Source organism: Trachypithecus francoisi, unplaced genomic scaffold, assembly GCF_009764315.1.
Source record: "Trachypithecus francoisi isolate TF-2019V2 unplaced genomic scaffold, Tfra_2.0 Lachesis_group5, whole genome shotgun sequence".
Taxonomy (NCBI): domain Eukaryota; kingdom Metazoa; phylum Chordata; class Mammalia; order Primates; family Cercopithecidae; genus Trachypithecus; species Trachypithecus francoisi.
This window is the reverse complement of record NW_022681470.1, coordinates 92,661,159-92,674,699: the sequence shown is the minus strand read 5'-3', so window position 1 is coordinate 92,674,699 and position 13,541 is coordinate 92,661,159. Positions and strand designations below refer to the sequence as shown.

The following is a 13,541-nucleotide window of genomic DNA, read 5'->3' as shown; positions in this document are numbered from 1 at the left end:
TCTTCAGGTTAAAATGGGATATCAGAGCAACTCAAAGCATTGCTAAAATAATTACATTAGTTTAGTGTGGTGGTTCCTGGAAAATAGTCAATGTTTAATAAATGCTGATTTTAACTTTTTATTCACGTTGTATTCATCTGCTGTTTGGAAGAGATATTTAGATTTGATCTGTATGGCCTCAGAGAGTAAAAGTATAGAATGCCAGGTTGTAAGTAGGTTTAAGAGATAATTCCTAGCAGTCAGAGCTTCCCAAGATGTAGAGGGCTCCTAGGAGCAGGAGCTGGGGGACCTGGCACCAGTGGTGGAGTTGAACAGAGGCAGCTGGCTGGCCCCATAACTGGGCAGCTTCAGCAAGTTTAAAAACTGCTGGCCTGGGATGGTTGGAAGACTTAAGTCCCTTCAACCACTGTCATTCTCTGAATGGTCAGCGTTATTGTTTTCAATCCGGGCATGAGTGAAGAGGGAGGGCTTTGTGGAGAACCTGTTCTGACCAAATACTTTGAAAACAATTGTGTTTCCTAAATCTTTGCTGTTAAGCCTTGTTGTTTCATATAGGCTGAGCAGAGTTAGTATATCTGCCCTTAAGGTTGTTGTTAGAAGGATGGAGGAAGATAGGCTGGGCGCGGTGGCTCACACCTGTAATCCCAGCACTGTGGGAGGCCAAGGTGGGTGGATCACCTGAGGTCAGCAGTTCGAGACCAGCCTGACCAATATGATGAAACTCCGTCTCTAGTAAAAATACAAAAATTAGCTGAGCGTGGTGGCATGCACCTATAATCCCAGCTACATGGGAGACTGAGACAGGAGAATCACTTGAACCCTGGAGGCAGAGGTTGCAGTGAGCCAAGGTGGCACCATGGCACTCCAGCCTAGGCAACAAGAGCCAAACTCCATCTCAAAAAGAAAGGAGGATGGAGAAAGATAGTGTTTTTAACTCTTTAGCAGAAAAAAAAAGATGCTATTTAAATTGAATAACAAATTAGAATTCTATGTGCAGTTATAAACACCATTGAGATAATCTATGTAAATTAAAGCACTTTAAATATACTAGGGGACTCTGAAATTTAAATGTATCTTATTGTGAATACCATTATAAAAAAATCCATACTCTAATTGCTCTAGATTTTTATATATTATTTTTATGTAGTGAATATTAAACCTATTTTCATTTAGCTCATCATAAAATGAATATTCTTAGAGGGGCATTTCTTGGAGTTTAAGACAAAGCGGAAGAATTAGGAAAAAGTGTAGGCCCTTGGAGGAAACAGTTTATTGGCCCTGTGGCTGCCTGACTTGGCCAAGCAGGGGCCTTGCCCTTGCCTTCACCCTCCTCTTCTCTAGGATCTGCAACAACATCTGGGCCACTCACCTCTAAGGGGAATCATGAGATTCCTGAACTAAAAATCTGGTAAATAAACCTGCTTTGTTTCCAGCTTTGTAAGTTTCATTGTATCCTAATAGTGGTTATTTTAAATCAGAGAGCTATAGCCTCCCCACCCCGTTTAGACTATTTCCCTGTATCCATGGGACCAAACTAGAATGAGGAGCAGGAATGGCATGACATATGCCTTCTTGTCCCTGCTCGCATTGTAGCTCATTGGGGTCTTATGAGCAGGAGGAGCAGGGCTGAAGGCATGGTAGAGGTAAGGGGTGAGAGTTGCTCTTAGGAGGTAGCTGAGGGAGCAAGGTATAGACTGAAGCAGGAGAGAGAGTTTTTATTTCTTGTTACCCTTTCCTAAAAAATATCCATCTGTCTGGATAGTGTAGGTGAGAAAAGCTGTAGGGACTGTTCTTGAGTTATAGGTAGGTCTTTGGGATCTGTGCCTTTAACTGGTCTGTGTGAGGAAGCTGTAGTGTGGGTATCTCACCACTGCCTCTTTGATGATGATTTTCCATTTCTGGACAGACCTTACCTTCCCCTCTCCAACTGTGCCCTCAGTTGGTGTGTTTTTCTTCCCTGTTTGGCTGCAGGATTATTACAGTGGTGGCTACTATCCTACACAGGACTCGGCCCTGGTCCCACCCCAGGAAATTGCCCCAGATGCCTCCTTCATCGATGACGAAGCAGTAAGTTAACAAAGCACAAGTGACCATCTTTGACCCCTGGGCACCATGTTTCAAATCTGAAGCCAAAGAAAATTTAAAAAAAAACACACACAAAAGACAACACTGTATCAGGATTAGGTTGGCAACATGTAACGGAGAAACTCTAATAGTGGCTTATATAAAGCAAGTTAGTTTTTTTCTTCATAGAAGAAGGATACAGGGGTGCTTTGGAAGCTCCACAGAATCAGGGATCTAGTCTCCTTCTTTCTTTTGGGTAGAGACGGGGTCTTGCTTATTGCCCAGGCTGCACTTGAACTCCTGGGCTCAAGCAATCCTTCTGCCTTGGTCTCCCAAAGTGGTGGGATTACAGGTGTGATTTACCATGCCTGGCCTCAGTCTCTTTCTGATCATTGCTTTGCCATCCCTAGGCTGTGGCCTTTATTCTTATGGTCCATGATAGCAGTTAAAGCTACAGCTATCACACTGGCATTGAAGATGCAGCAGGGTAGAGAAAGAAAGAGGAGGAACACTTCACCTCCCTTTCTAGGAGACTTCCTGAAAGTTCCTAAGAGCACCTCCATTTTGATCTCACTGACTAGAATCCGCTCAAGTGGCCATAGCTAGTTGTTTGGTTTTTTTTGCTTTCTGTTTGTTTGTTTTGAGCAGAGTCTTGCTGTGTTGCCCAGGCTGGAGTACGGTGGCACGATCTCAGCTCACTGCAACCTCTGCCTCCCAGGCTCAAGCGATTCTTGTGCCTCAGCCTCCTGAGTAGGAGTAGCTGGGATTACAGGCATGTGCCACCATGCCCAGCTAATTTTTGTATTTTTAGTAAAGATGGGGTTTCACCACGTTGGCTCAGGCTAGTCTTAAACTCCTGGCCTCAAGTGATCAGCCCATCTCGGCCTCCCAAAGTGCTGGGATTATAGGCGTGAGCCATCGCATCTAGCTGGCCATATCTAGTTGTAAGGGGGTATAGGAAATGTAGTGTTTTATTAGTTGTGTGGTAATATGCCTAGCAAAAATTTTGGATTCTTTCACACTAAAGAAGAGGAGAATGGATTTGGGGAGGCGCCAAGCAGCTATGTTAAATAACCCTTGTGTTTTACACAATGGTCTCTCCCTGCTGCTAGCTTTCCCAAGCTTCAGCAAAAGGAAAGGTAAAAGCACAATGTCCTGTGACTTTCAGGCCCTTATTCGGGATATAAAGTACTGCTCTATCTTACCTGCAGGGAAGTCAGAGCCTAATAGGAGGGATCTGCAGAAATAGGGGGTGCTACCTTTCCATGGAGGTTCTTATAAAAAATAATTCTTCTCTGCTTACCTTTTCCCAGAAAGGTATCCATCCCTTTGCATACTTCTGCGTGTGCTTGATACTGTTCATCCACTTCCCTATGGATCTCCTTCTTGGCAGGTTTGATAGTTGGTTTCTTTGGGAGCCGACTAAGCCTAGGAGACAGCTGAGAACCCACTTAGTAGCAAAAGTCAGTTTCTTATAGGTAGAGTGAGTATAGAAGGCCTCACTAATGTTGAGATCAGGACCTGGATCTCACTGAATCTTCTGAGTTTTAAAATTCTATTCTATTCTTCACCCACATTCCCTTTGAGGCACACCTCTGGATGACTTGTGTGGTTTGCATTTTGTTTTTTTAGGAAGAGGAAAGAGTAGCAGTCTCCTAGAAAGTTTACTGGGCTTTCTTTTTTCTTTACCCTTAAAAACTTTTGAAGTTAAAGCTAAGCCTCTGTGTGTGTGAGGCTCCTTTTCTATGCAGCCCCACGTTCTTTGTCTCTGATGTCCACTCTGGTGTGGGGTTTGTTGATTTGGTGATACTGAACAATTAGAAGGAACAGAGATGGACAAAGAACTGATTTTTATTTATTTATTTATTTTTTATTTATTTATTTATTTATTTTTTTTGAGACGGAGTCTCGCTCTGTCGCCCGGGCTGGAGTGCAGTGGCCGGATCTCAGCTCACTGCAAGCTCCGCCTCCCGGGTTTACGCCATTCTCCTGCCTCAGCCTCCCGAGTAGCTGGGACTACAGGCGCCCGCCACCACGCCCGGCTAGTTTTTTGTATTTTTTAGTAGAGACGGGGTTTCACAGTGTTAGCCAGGAGGGTCTCGATCTCCTGACCTCGTGATCCGCCTGTCTCGGCCTCCCAAAGTGCTGGGATTACAGGCTTGAGCCACCGCGTCCGGCCAGAACTGATTTTTAAAGGAGAAATCCTGGAGTTCTGTGTTTTTTTGGGGCTTGGAATTTTAGTTTTTTAGAGGCGAGGTCTTGCTGTGTTTCCCAGGGACCACAGGCACACACCACCACACTCGCCTAATTTTTTAATTTTTTTATAGAGATGGGGTCTCACTTTATTGCCCAGGCTTGTCTCAAACTCCTGGGCTCAAGTGATCCTCCCACCTTTGCCTCCCAAAATACTGGTATTAGAGGTGTGAGTCACCCTGCCTGGCCTGCTCTGAATTCTTCTTCTTTTTTTTTTTTTTTGAGTCTCAAAACTCTTTTGAGACAGAGTTTCACTCTCCTTACCCAGGCCGGAGTGCAATGGTGCAATTTCGGCTCTCTGCAACCTCTGCCTCCCTGGTTCAAGCAGTTCTCCTGACTCAGCCTCCTAAGTAGCTGGGATTACAAGTATGCACCACTACGCCTAGTTGATTTTATATTTTTAGTAGAGACAGGGTTTCTCCATGTTGGTCAGGCTGGTATTAAACTCCCGACCTCAGGTGATCCACCTGCCTCGGCCTCCCAAAGTGCTGGGATTATAGTTGTGAGCCACCATTCCCGGCCTGCTCTGAATTCTTAATTTGAAAATTGTATGCAGTCCTTTTAGGCAGATACCATTAAAAATAAAATTGATTCAGGGGTACATGTGCCAGTTTGTTACATGGATATATTGCATAGTGGTAGGCAGATACTGTTTGAGTACAAATTCATACCACTGGTTCTCTGTTGTCATTCATGTTTGGAGATACCTCTTAGCTTCCCTTTTCCTGGGTTCAAGAGACGTTCTGAGTAGAAGTAGCCTTTCATCTGGCATCAAGGGAATTTGGTAGGTGGCAGGGTAAAAGGACATAGAGAAGAACTGAGGGTGCCTTGGGATTGGTGAGTCACAAAATCATTCCATAAACTCTGGCTCTTTAGTGACATCTGCTGACCCCCTTGCCCAGATTCCTGACCCCTGTATTTTTTTCTTTTCTAGTTTAAGCGGCTGCAGGGCAAGAGAAACCGAGGGAGAGAAGAAATCAACTTTGTGGAGATCAAAGGTGATGACCAGCTCAGTGGGGCCCAGCAATGGATGACTAAGTCATTGACAGAAGAGAAAACCATGAAGTCATTCAGCAAAGTAAGTGGGAACGGTCTATTGAGTGGTCAACTTGGGAGGCTGCAAAGCAAAATCTTGTCTTACTCCCCGTCTTGACCCCACACCCCATTGTTATTGTCATAGCACCTTTAGTAAACACATTTTGCCTGTGGTACTTGAGTGTGCAGCAAACCTCACAGATACAGCAGCTCCTTCCCTCTAGAACTTTGCAGGACTTGAACAGCTCTCCAGCTGGATGGGGGGTCTGGTTGCTGAGACTGAGTAGTTGCAGAGGACTCCAGCCTGTGGCTGTGGCTCCTTCCCAGGCTGCACAGAATCCACAGCTGCTCTACTCTTTCCCTATAGTCAGATCCTTCTTTCCTTTTTTTGATTTAAAGTTTTTTGCTTTTTTTGTTTTAATTTTTATTCTTTTAAAATACTATCTTCTTCATTTCCTTCCCTCCTTCCCTCCCTTCTTCCTTTTCTCCTTTCTTCGTTCCAATTGTTTTCATTTTTTGGTGGTAGTTTTGTTTTGTTTTGTTTTGTTTTTCAGAGTCTCACTCTGTTGCCCAGTCTGGCATGCACTGGCTCAGTCACAGCTCATTGCAACCTCTGCCTCCCAGGCTCAAGTGATCCTCCCACCTCAGCCTCCTGAGTTGCTGGGACTACAGGTGCATGCCACCATACCCATCCAATTTTTGTACTTTTTTGTAGAGTTGGAGTTTCACCATATTGTCCAGGCTGGTCTTGAACTCCTGGCCTCAAGTGATCCACCCACCTTGGCCTTGACCTCCCAAAGTGCTGGGATTACAGGCGTGAGCCACTATACCCGGCCCCAGTTAGTTCCTTGTTTCAAGCTGGGACCTGGCTCAGCACATCTTTGAGGTGTGAGCACAACAGAACCTCAGAAATCCTGGAGTCCTTAGATTCTGAGTGTGCAACTCTTCTGTGTTCTCTTCATTATTGATTGTAGCCAGCTGTAGTCTTTCCAGTGCCTTTATTCATCACATTTCCCACACTATACTCCTGCCTTCTCTGTCCTAGTTTTCTTTAGTCAGTATGATGAACGTTTCTTCACCTAGTAGCTGAGAACAGCAAATGTGGACATTTATGAGCCTGCCACAGGAGGGAAAATGTGGGAAAGCCCTGGACTTGAGCCCAGCACCAGCAAGGCCAAGGTCGAGGATTTTGTTCCCTTTTCCTCCCCCCATTTGCTTTGCTTTGTTCTATGGCCACAGATGGCCATACAAGCTCCAGCCGTTTGTTTTAACTGAATGCTGGCGGTCATACAGGACAGAGCAAAGGATTGTGGTTAGATCAGCATAGATCCATCACTGTTTACTGGAAAAACCACTTAGGAGAGCATGCTGTACCAACTGTGGGTCGAGAAGCATAGTCACATAGTAATAGCTACTGTTGTTAATGCTCACTGTGGGCCAGGAATGGAGCTGAATGTTTTATGTATGTCATCTTTAACTGTCACATTAAATGACATTAAATAGCAGCAAGCAATTCGTATTTGCTCTTTTCCTATCTCCAAGTTTTCTTGCCACCGTCTCATTCCATTGAACTAGATATTGTTAAAAGGAGAAAAAGATATGGTCCTTGTCCTTGAGGAGTTGACAGCATAGTTGGGAAGAAGAGATTTAAGGACACTTGAGTGTAAATGATTACAGTGCAAATTGATTACATAAGTGCTGAGGAGACTCTAGAGAGGAGTTTTGGGAGTTGGGTGGAGATGATTAGGAAGCTTCTAGTCTGAGACAACTCTGGCAGAGGACAGAAAAACCACAGAATGAAAGCCCAGACCAATATAGACTTTGACAGTAAATCATTTGCATCAAAGTTTGGTTACGGGTTCAGTGCAGTTACGGGCGGAGGCTGGAAGACTGGGGAGAGGTAGAGTGATTGTGAAATTTCTAATTCCAGGGAAACTGCTGGCACTTACTAGAATGGGGAAGGTGGGGGTTTTAGCCAGAGGTGATTGATGGGAGCGAGCTTGATAAGCAGTAGATGGGAGACAGGCTAGACATCTGGCTTGACTGGGTAGAAGAGGACAGAGATGAAGAGGGTTTGAAGGGAGATGGGCACAGGGATTATGGGAGGACCTGGCAGGGGGGCAGAAGGTCACCTGTGCCCTGGCCCACAAACTGTTTCAGACTGATTGCAGGCAGTAAAACTGGTCTCAGATGTCCATAGCCGACAGAACCCCATGCTGGATGCTAGGGGTAGGGTGGGATTACCAAAGATGCAGAAGGCAGTCCTGACCTCAAAGTATTTCCAGTCTAGTGGGGGATATTAGCAGGCTATTTCAGGCAAGTGTTCTGAGCTGGTTTTTTTGTATAATGGCTTTAATAAAAATAAAGCCTTTGTAAGTATATAGAGGTAAAAACAGCTCCAACTTTTCTCCCCCAGGATCTGGGCTGCGGAATTGGCTTTTAGTCCCTAATACCACACCCTCTGGGCACGTGAGAGACTTCTGCTTTCATCCTGTGGGTTAATGAGTATGTTTTCTTCTCTTGCAGAAGAAAGGTGAGCAGCCAACAGGCCAGCAGCGGCGGAAACACCAGATCACATATCTTATTCATCAGGTGAGAGAGAGCTGAGGGCTCTGGCTCAGGCAGGATCTCTGTAAATCTGGGAATTTGAAGGCTGAATTTGAGTTAGAAACCCAGATGCCAGGGACCATCTTTTAGCAGGCATCCTCTGCTGTTCTCAGAGTGGCCACTAGGAGGGGATACATCCTTCAGAATTATCCTGCTCTACTTCAGTCTCGATGCAGATAAGATTCAGGTGCAGGTGCTTAGAATAAAAGTCTTTTTTTTTTTTTTTTGAGATGGAGTCTTGCTCTGTCGCACAGGCTGGAGTGCAGTGGCGCGGTCTCAGCTCACTGCAAGCTCCGCCTCCCGGGTTCACGCCATTCTCCTGCCTCAGCCTCCCGAGTAGCTGGGACTACAGGCGCCCACCACCACGCCTGGCTAATTTTTTGTATTTTTAGTAGAGACGGGGTTTCACCGTGTTAGCCAGGATGATCTCCATCTCCTGATCTCGTGATCTGCCCGCCTTGGCCTCCCAAAGTGCTGGGATTACAGGCGTGAGCCACCGCTCCCAGCCAGAATAAAACTCTTTTAAGTGAAAATCCAGATATCTAAAACATAATGTAAGAGAAGAGTGAAATGGTTTATCATAGAGTTCTTTTAAATAGCAAGTTTCTCTAGTAATTTTAAAAACTTAAAAAAAATATAGTTGATTCACCAACTTAGCCAAACATCCACCTGATGAAGAGGTTGGTTTTATATTCTCCACTTCTGTGGCAGGGAACATCAACACAAATAATTCAGAATTACAGGTAATCTAAAAATGTCTTTGGAAACTAGAATATGTCTTGGTATTTATTTAATATGACTGGGCAGCTTTCAAATACAGTTGACCCTTGACCAACAGAGGGTTAGGGATGCCAACACCCTAAACAGTCAAAAATCTGCATCCAACTTTTTTTTTTTTTTTTTTTTCCGTTTTGGAGACAGGGTCTTACTCTGTCACTCAGGCTGGAGTGCAGTGGTACAATCACGGCTCACTGCAGCTGCCATCTCCTGGGCTCAAATGATCCTCCTACCTCAGTCTCCTAAGTAGCTGGGACCACAGATGTGTGCCATCAGACCAGCTAATTTTAAAATATTTTTGTAGAGATAGGATCTTTCTGTGTAGCCCAGGCTATGTGTATAGTTTTCGATTCTCCTGAAAGCTAACTACTAATTGCCTACTGTTGACTAGAATTCTTACCGATAACATATATTTTGTGTTTTGCAAAATGTGCTGGGTTGTCACACCTGCTGGCATAGCTGTAGCGATAGCAACAACTTCACAAATTTCTTTTTTTTTTTTGAAACGGAGTCTTGCTGTGTTGACAGGCTGGAGTGCAGTGGTGCAATTCCTTTTCTTTTTTCACAGTGGTCTTTATGCTGGATTCATTTATCTTGAAGTGTCAGGCAACTGCAGCTGTAGACCCCAATCTACGGAACATACCAAACAAGTCAACTTTTTCTTGTAATGTCATGCCTTTTCTCTGCTGCTTGGGAGCACTTCAGCATGACTAGTAGCACTTCGTATGGGTTCCATGGTGTTATTTAAGATTTATGGACTGGGTGCGGTGACTCACGCCTGTAATCCCAGCACTTTGGGAGGCTGAGTCGGGCGGATCACGAGGTCAGGAGTTCAAGACCAGCCTGACCAACATGGTGAACCCCCGTCTCTACTAAAAAACCAAAAAATTAGCTGGGCATGGTGCCTGTCATCCCAGCTACTCAGGAGGCTGAAGCAGGAGAATCGCTTGAACCCAAGAGGCGGAGGTTGCAGTGAGCTGAGATTGCGCCACTGCACCCCAGCCTGGACGAGACTCCATCTCAAAGAAAAAAAAAAAGAGATTTATGGTATTGTACGCAATGAAAAATGAGAACTGAGCTCACTGCAATAGCAATAAGAGGTGGCTATGAAATTATGACATTAGTGCAGTGTGTACTACAGTGAATTTTATGCAGTTAGGGTTTAATGCTGCACCTTTATGTTTCTCTTGACTACAAATGGCACCATGCATGATCTGTATTTGTGTGTGTACATTTTGATAAATTTTAACTTTCTATAGACTTGTGTATATTTTATGGTAGTAATAAAATAGACTAGTACCTACATATGCATTCACAACATACCTTTTTCTTAATTTTTTTAGTATTTCTAAGTTACAGTTTGTGTTTTCAAATTGTCAACGAATTTCCAAAAACAGTTCTAATATATTAAATATTTATTAGAAAAAAATCCACATATGAGTGGACCTGTGCAGCTCAAACTCGTGTTAAGGGTCAACTGTATTTAGTCATTAAATATATTTTTTAAGACTTATTGAACTAAATGGTGTCAAAGATACAGACATGAATAAGACCCTTTCCTGGCCCCTTTCTTGGGAAGTGTACATTCTAGTTGGTGATTTCATGGCAAATCTTGCTTTCATTGTTTTTGTCATATTTTCACCTTCCTTTCAGGAACTCCTTTATACTCTTTCCCTATCTTGTGGTTTGTAGGGAAAAGATTTGAGAGTAGGATATTATTTAAACTCAATCTCTTAACCCCCACCCCAAATTCCAAAGGAAATGGGCAGGCATCAGATAACTTTTGAGGGGTCTTAAGAACCCCCTTTCTAGGGTGGTACTTCTACATTCCAGAATGCAGTATAGAGCCAGGAGTTGTTGAGATCAGAAGAAAGAAGTCATTCTTGTACCTCTCAGTTTTTCACAGCTTCAGTCATTACTTTAAAATCGTTTGAATTTCTAAGGTACCACACGCTGTATTCAACACAACCGCAAAACTGCATCTCCAGGCTAAGCAATTGTTGGTGTTCTGTTTTGACTGGTCCAAGCCTTTGAGGCTGTCCTCTCCTACTCTGCCAGTTGGGTGTCTAAGGCAGCTGATTTTCTTCCTTTTAGATGCTAAATTCTAGTTTTCATTTGCCCATTTCCCACTTCAGCTTTTGAGTTTTAATTCTACTAGAGGAAGCACCAGGATTCTTGAGTCTTTATTCTGCTTAAACCTTGATAACTCTCCAAAGAAATGATTTTTCTTTGCTTTCTTGGGGTCTTCCCCTTTTACTTCAATAAGTCTTTCAAGGAATTTGCAGTTTCCCCATAATCGTTTTGATAGGAGAAAGATTTTACATTGGGAAGCTCACAGAGGCAAGAGGACAGCGTTTCTCAGAATTCCAGTTTGACCCTCCCCTCCCCTTCTTCCTTGCCACAGGCCAAGGAGCGGGAGCTGGAACTGAAGAACACCTGGTCGGAGAACAAGCTCAGCCGCCGTCAGACCCAAGCCAAATATGGATTCTAGGGCTCTGGAACTGATTGCTCCCAGGATCTCCTGCCAGCCCAGCTGGCCTGGCCCCCAGCTTCACCTCTGGGACCCCAGCTGCTCTAAGCCCAGGATCTCTTTCCCCAAGGACCCAGCCCTCGCCTCTGCGAGAATGAACATATTTGATAGATTTTTCTTAACAAGTTAGAAAATTCAGCTCCTGTCTGTCCTGGAGCTAGCAAAGACTTGTGTGATGCCTCTGAAGGGGCTGAGTTCTGGGATGGGAGTTTTGCTCCCTGTCAGGTGTGATGAAATGTTGAACCCTCCCCACCACCACTTTTTTTTTTTTTTAAACCAGGGATGTCTGTTGAAATAAAACATTCAGTCTGACAAACATTGCCTGCCCTGTCTCTGGATTTGTGTTTACCTTGTGTAAAGCACCTTCCAAATGATCTTGAGCTGCCTGATTGCTTTGCTATTTTTTCTCTCTATCCACCGTCTAGCTGTGTTTGTGGCCATTGAAAACCCTAGAAATGGTATGCAAAACTTTATATGAGGTGGGATGATTTTCAGAGAGACCTGTGGTCCCAAATATGTATTGCTTATCTCAGGTACCTCTGGAGACTGGGTGAAGTCAGGAGGGTTTTTCAGTAGCACAAAATAGTTGTCAGACATAAAAATCCTATCCAGCAAGAGGTAAAGTGGCAAAATCCCTAAAGATGATTCAGATTGACCCTGGTAGTCCATTGGTCTGGATCGGTTTGGAAGCTTCACATTGAACTTGGGTGCTAGAGATACCCTTAGAGACATCCAGAGCCCTAGCCTTTGTTGAAGAAAGGAGGTACAGGGTCTATAGACTCCAATTATCTGTAATGCACGGTGATGCTCAGAAGTGACAAGACAGATGGCATAATTCCAAAAACAATGTGCAACTCATACTGCAAACCACCACTGAAAAATATGGCTAAGGGTATCAGGATTCCAGTAGGGCTTAGCTGCTGTGGTTTCCTGCAGGAAAGAAGCATTGAGGAAACTCCTACAAGAGAGCCTTGGATGTCAGGTGGAGGAGCTGTTGACCAGAAATAGACGCTTGAGTGTACTGTTGCTGGAAAATACTGGGAAGAATTAGTGTTTGGCAGTCCTGGTGACAGAGAGGGGAGGCTAAGGCCATTGGGGCATTTGAGGTATGTGGTGGAGACCTGGGGATGGGAAGGAAGAGGCAGAAGTTAGAAACCTCACCAAGCTTCTGGTTTTGTGTGCTGGGGTAAGTTGAGGAGTCTGTTTCTCATTAAGTACAGAGAGGGTTTCATCACTTACAGGAAAACCACCCGCTTATCTGAAATCTGACCTACTTCGGGCTGGAGCCAGACAGGGCTCCTGCATCCCACAGGGACACTCAGGCTGTAGTTGTCCAGATCTGTGCATCCAGTTAAGACCAGCAAGGAGCTTCAGCCCTACCATGCTCCCAGTGTTCACAGAGGCACTGGAGGTCAGGGCTGAGATCTGCCAGGCACTGGAGGTCAGGGCTGAGATCTGCCCCTCTGGGGTGTCACAGGTGGTGAGGTGTGCTCAGCAGGGCCTGAAATCTTAGGTTCGAATGAATCCAGTGCTTGCTTGCTTATATCCAGTATGCTACAGATGCAGCCCTAACCATATGAGTCACCACGCTCCTGGGATTCAGTAATTCAACTTTCTCATTTTAGGGGCTGTGTCATGATGTAGCTGGAAGTGCTCTGGGCTGGGAGGCAGAAGATGGTGAGAGGGAGACTCCCTGGTCTTCTGGAAATGGACAGAATTGGGCTAGATATCTGTAAGGGTCCTCTTGCCTCCCACTTCCTTCAGTTCCCTCAAGAAGCTTAAGCCACATTTTTTTTAAAGCCACTTTTTAGTCCTACCAAAGATGGCATTTTATTTGGTGGTTGGAATTTCCTGGTCACTGAGAAATAACTAACGATTAGAAAACGGATAGACTTCATTTGGGAGGGCTTCCTGGAGGTGGTAGCCTCAAGTTCTGATGAACAGAAGACAGAGACAGAATGAGGGAGAAATAAGAGTGATAACTTGGTTGAAATTAGCATGGCAGCAACAGCCAAGGGGCAGAAGGAGAAAGGTGTGAAGGCCTTGGTCAGAAATGGATCCAGTTAGCCCTGGAAGATGTTGGTGGGGCCGGGGCAAAGCTGGATGTGCAGTGTCACATTGACCAGGACAGTAGAGCTGGAGAAGCTGAGGTCTGCAAGGATCAGACTTAGAACCCTCACAGAGATGATGTGGTTGTCATAATGAGGGTGTTTTAGTGCCTCTGCAACACCGCTGTCCCCTTCGGAGGGGCCCAGCCACATCTGCACTCTAGCTG

At 44.7% G+C, this 13,541-nt stretch overlaps 1 protein-coding gene across 1 annotated transcript in view; it reads left to right on the top strand.

Annotated features, from left to right (window-relative positions):
* Positions 1-11,584, top strand: part of PRCC (proline rich mitotic checkpoint control factor) — a 35,775-nt gene extending 24,191 nt beyond the window's left edge. The window contains exons 4-7 of the mRNA XM_033200666.1: positions 1,972-2,067; positions 5,252-5,395; positions 7,879-7,944; positions 11,141-11,584. Coding sequence (XP_033056557.1) covers positions 1,972-2,067; positions 5,252-5,395; positions 7,879-7,944; positions 11,141-11,227 — 393 coding nt within the window. The 3' untranslated portion in view covers positions 11,228-11,584. The remainder of the gene's footprint in view (positions 1-1,971; positions 2,068-5,251; positions 5,396-7,878; positions 7,945-11,140) is intronic.
* The last annotated feature ends 1,957 nt before the right edge of the window (positions 11,585-13,541 follow it).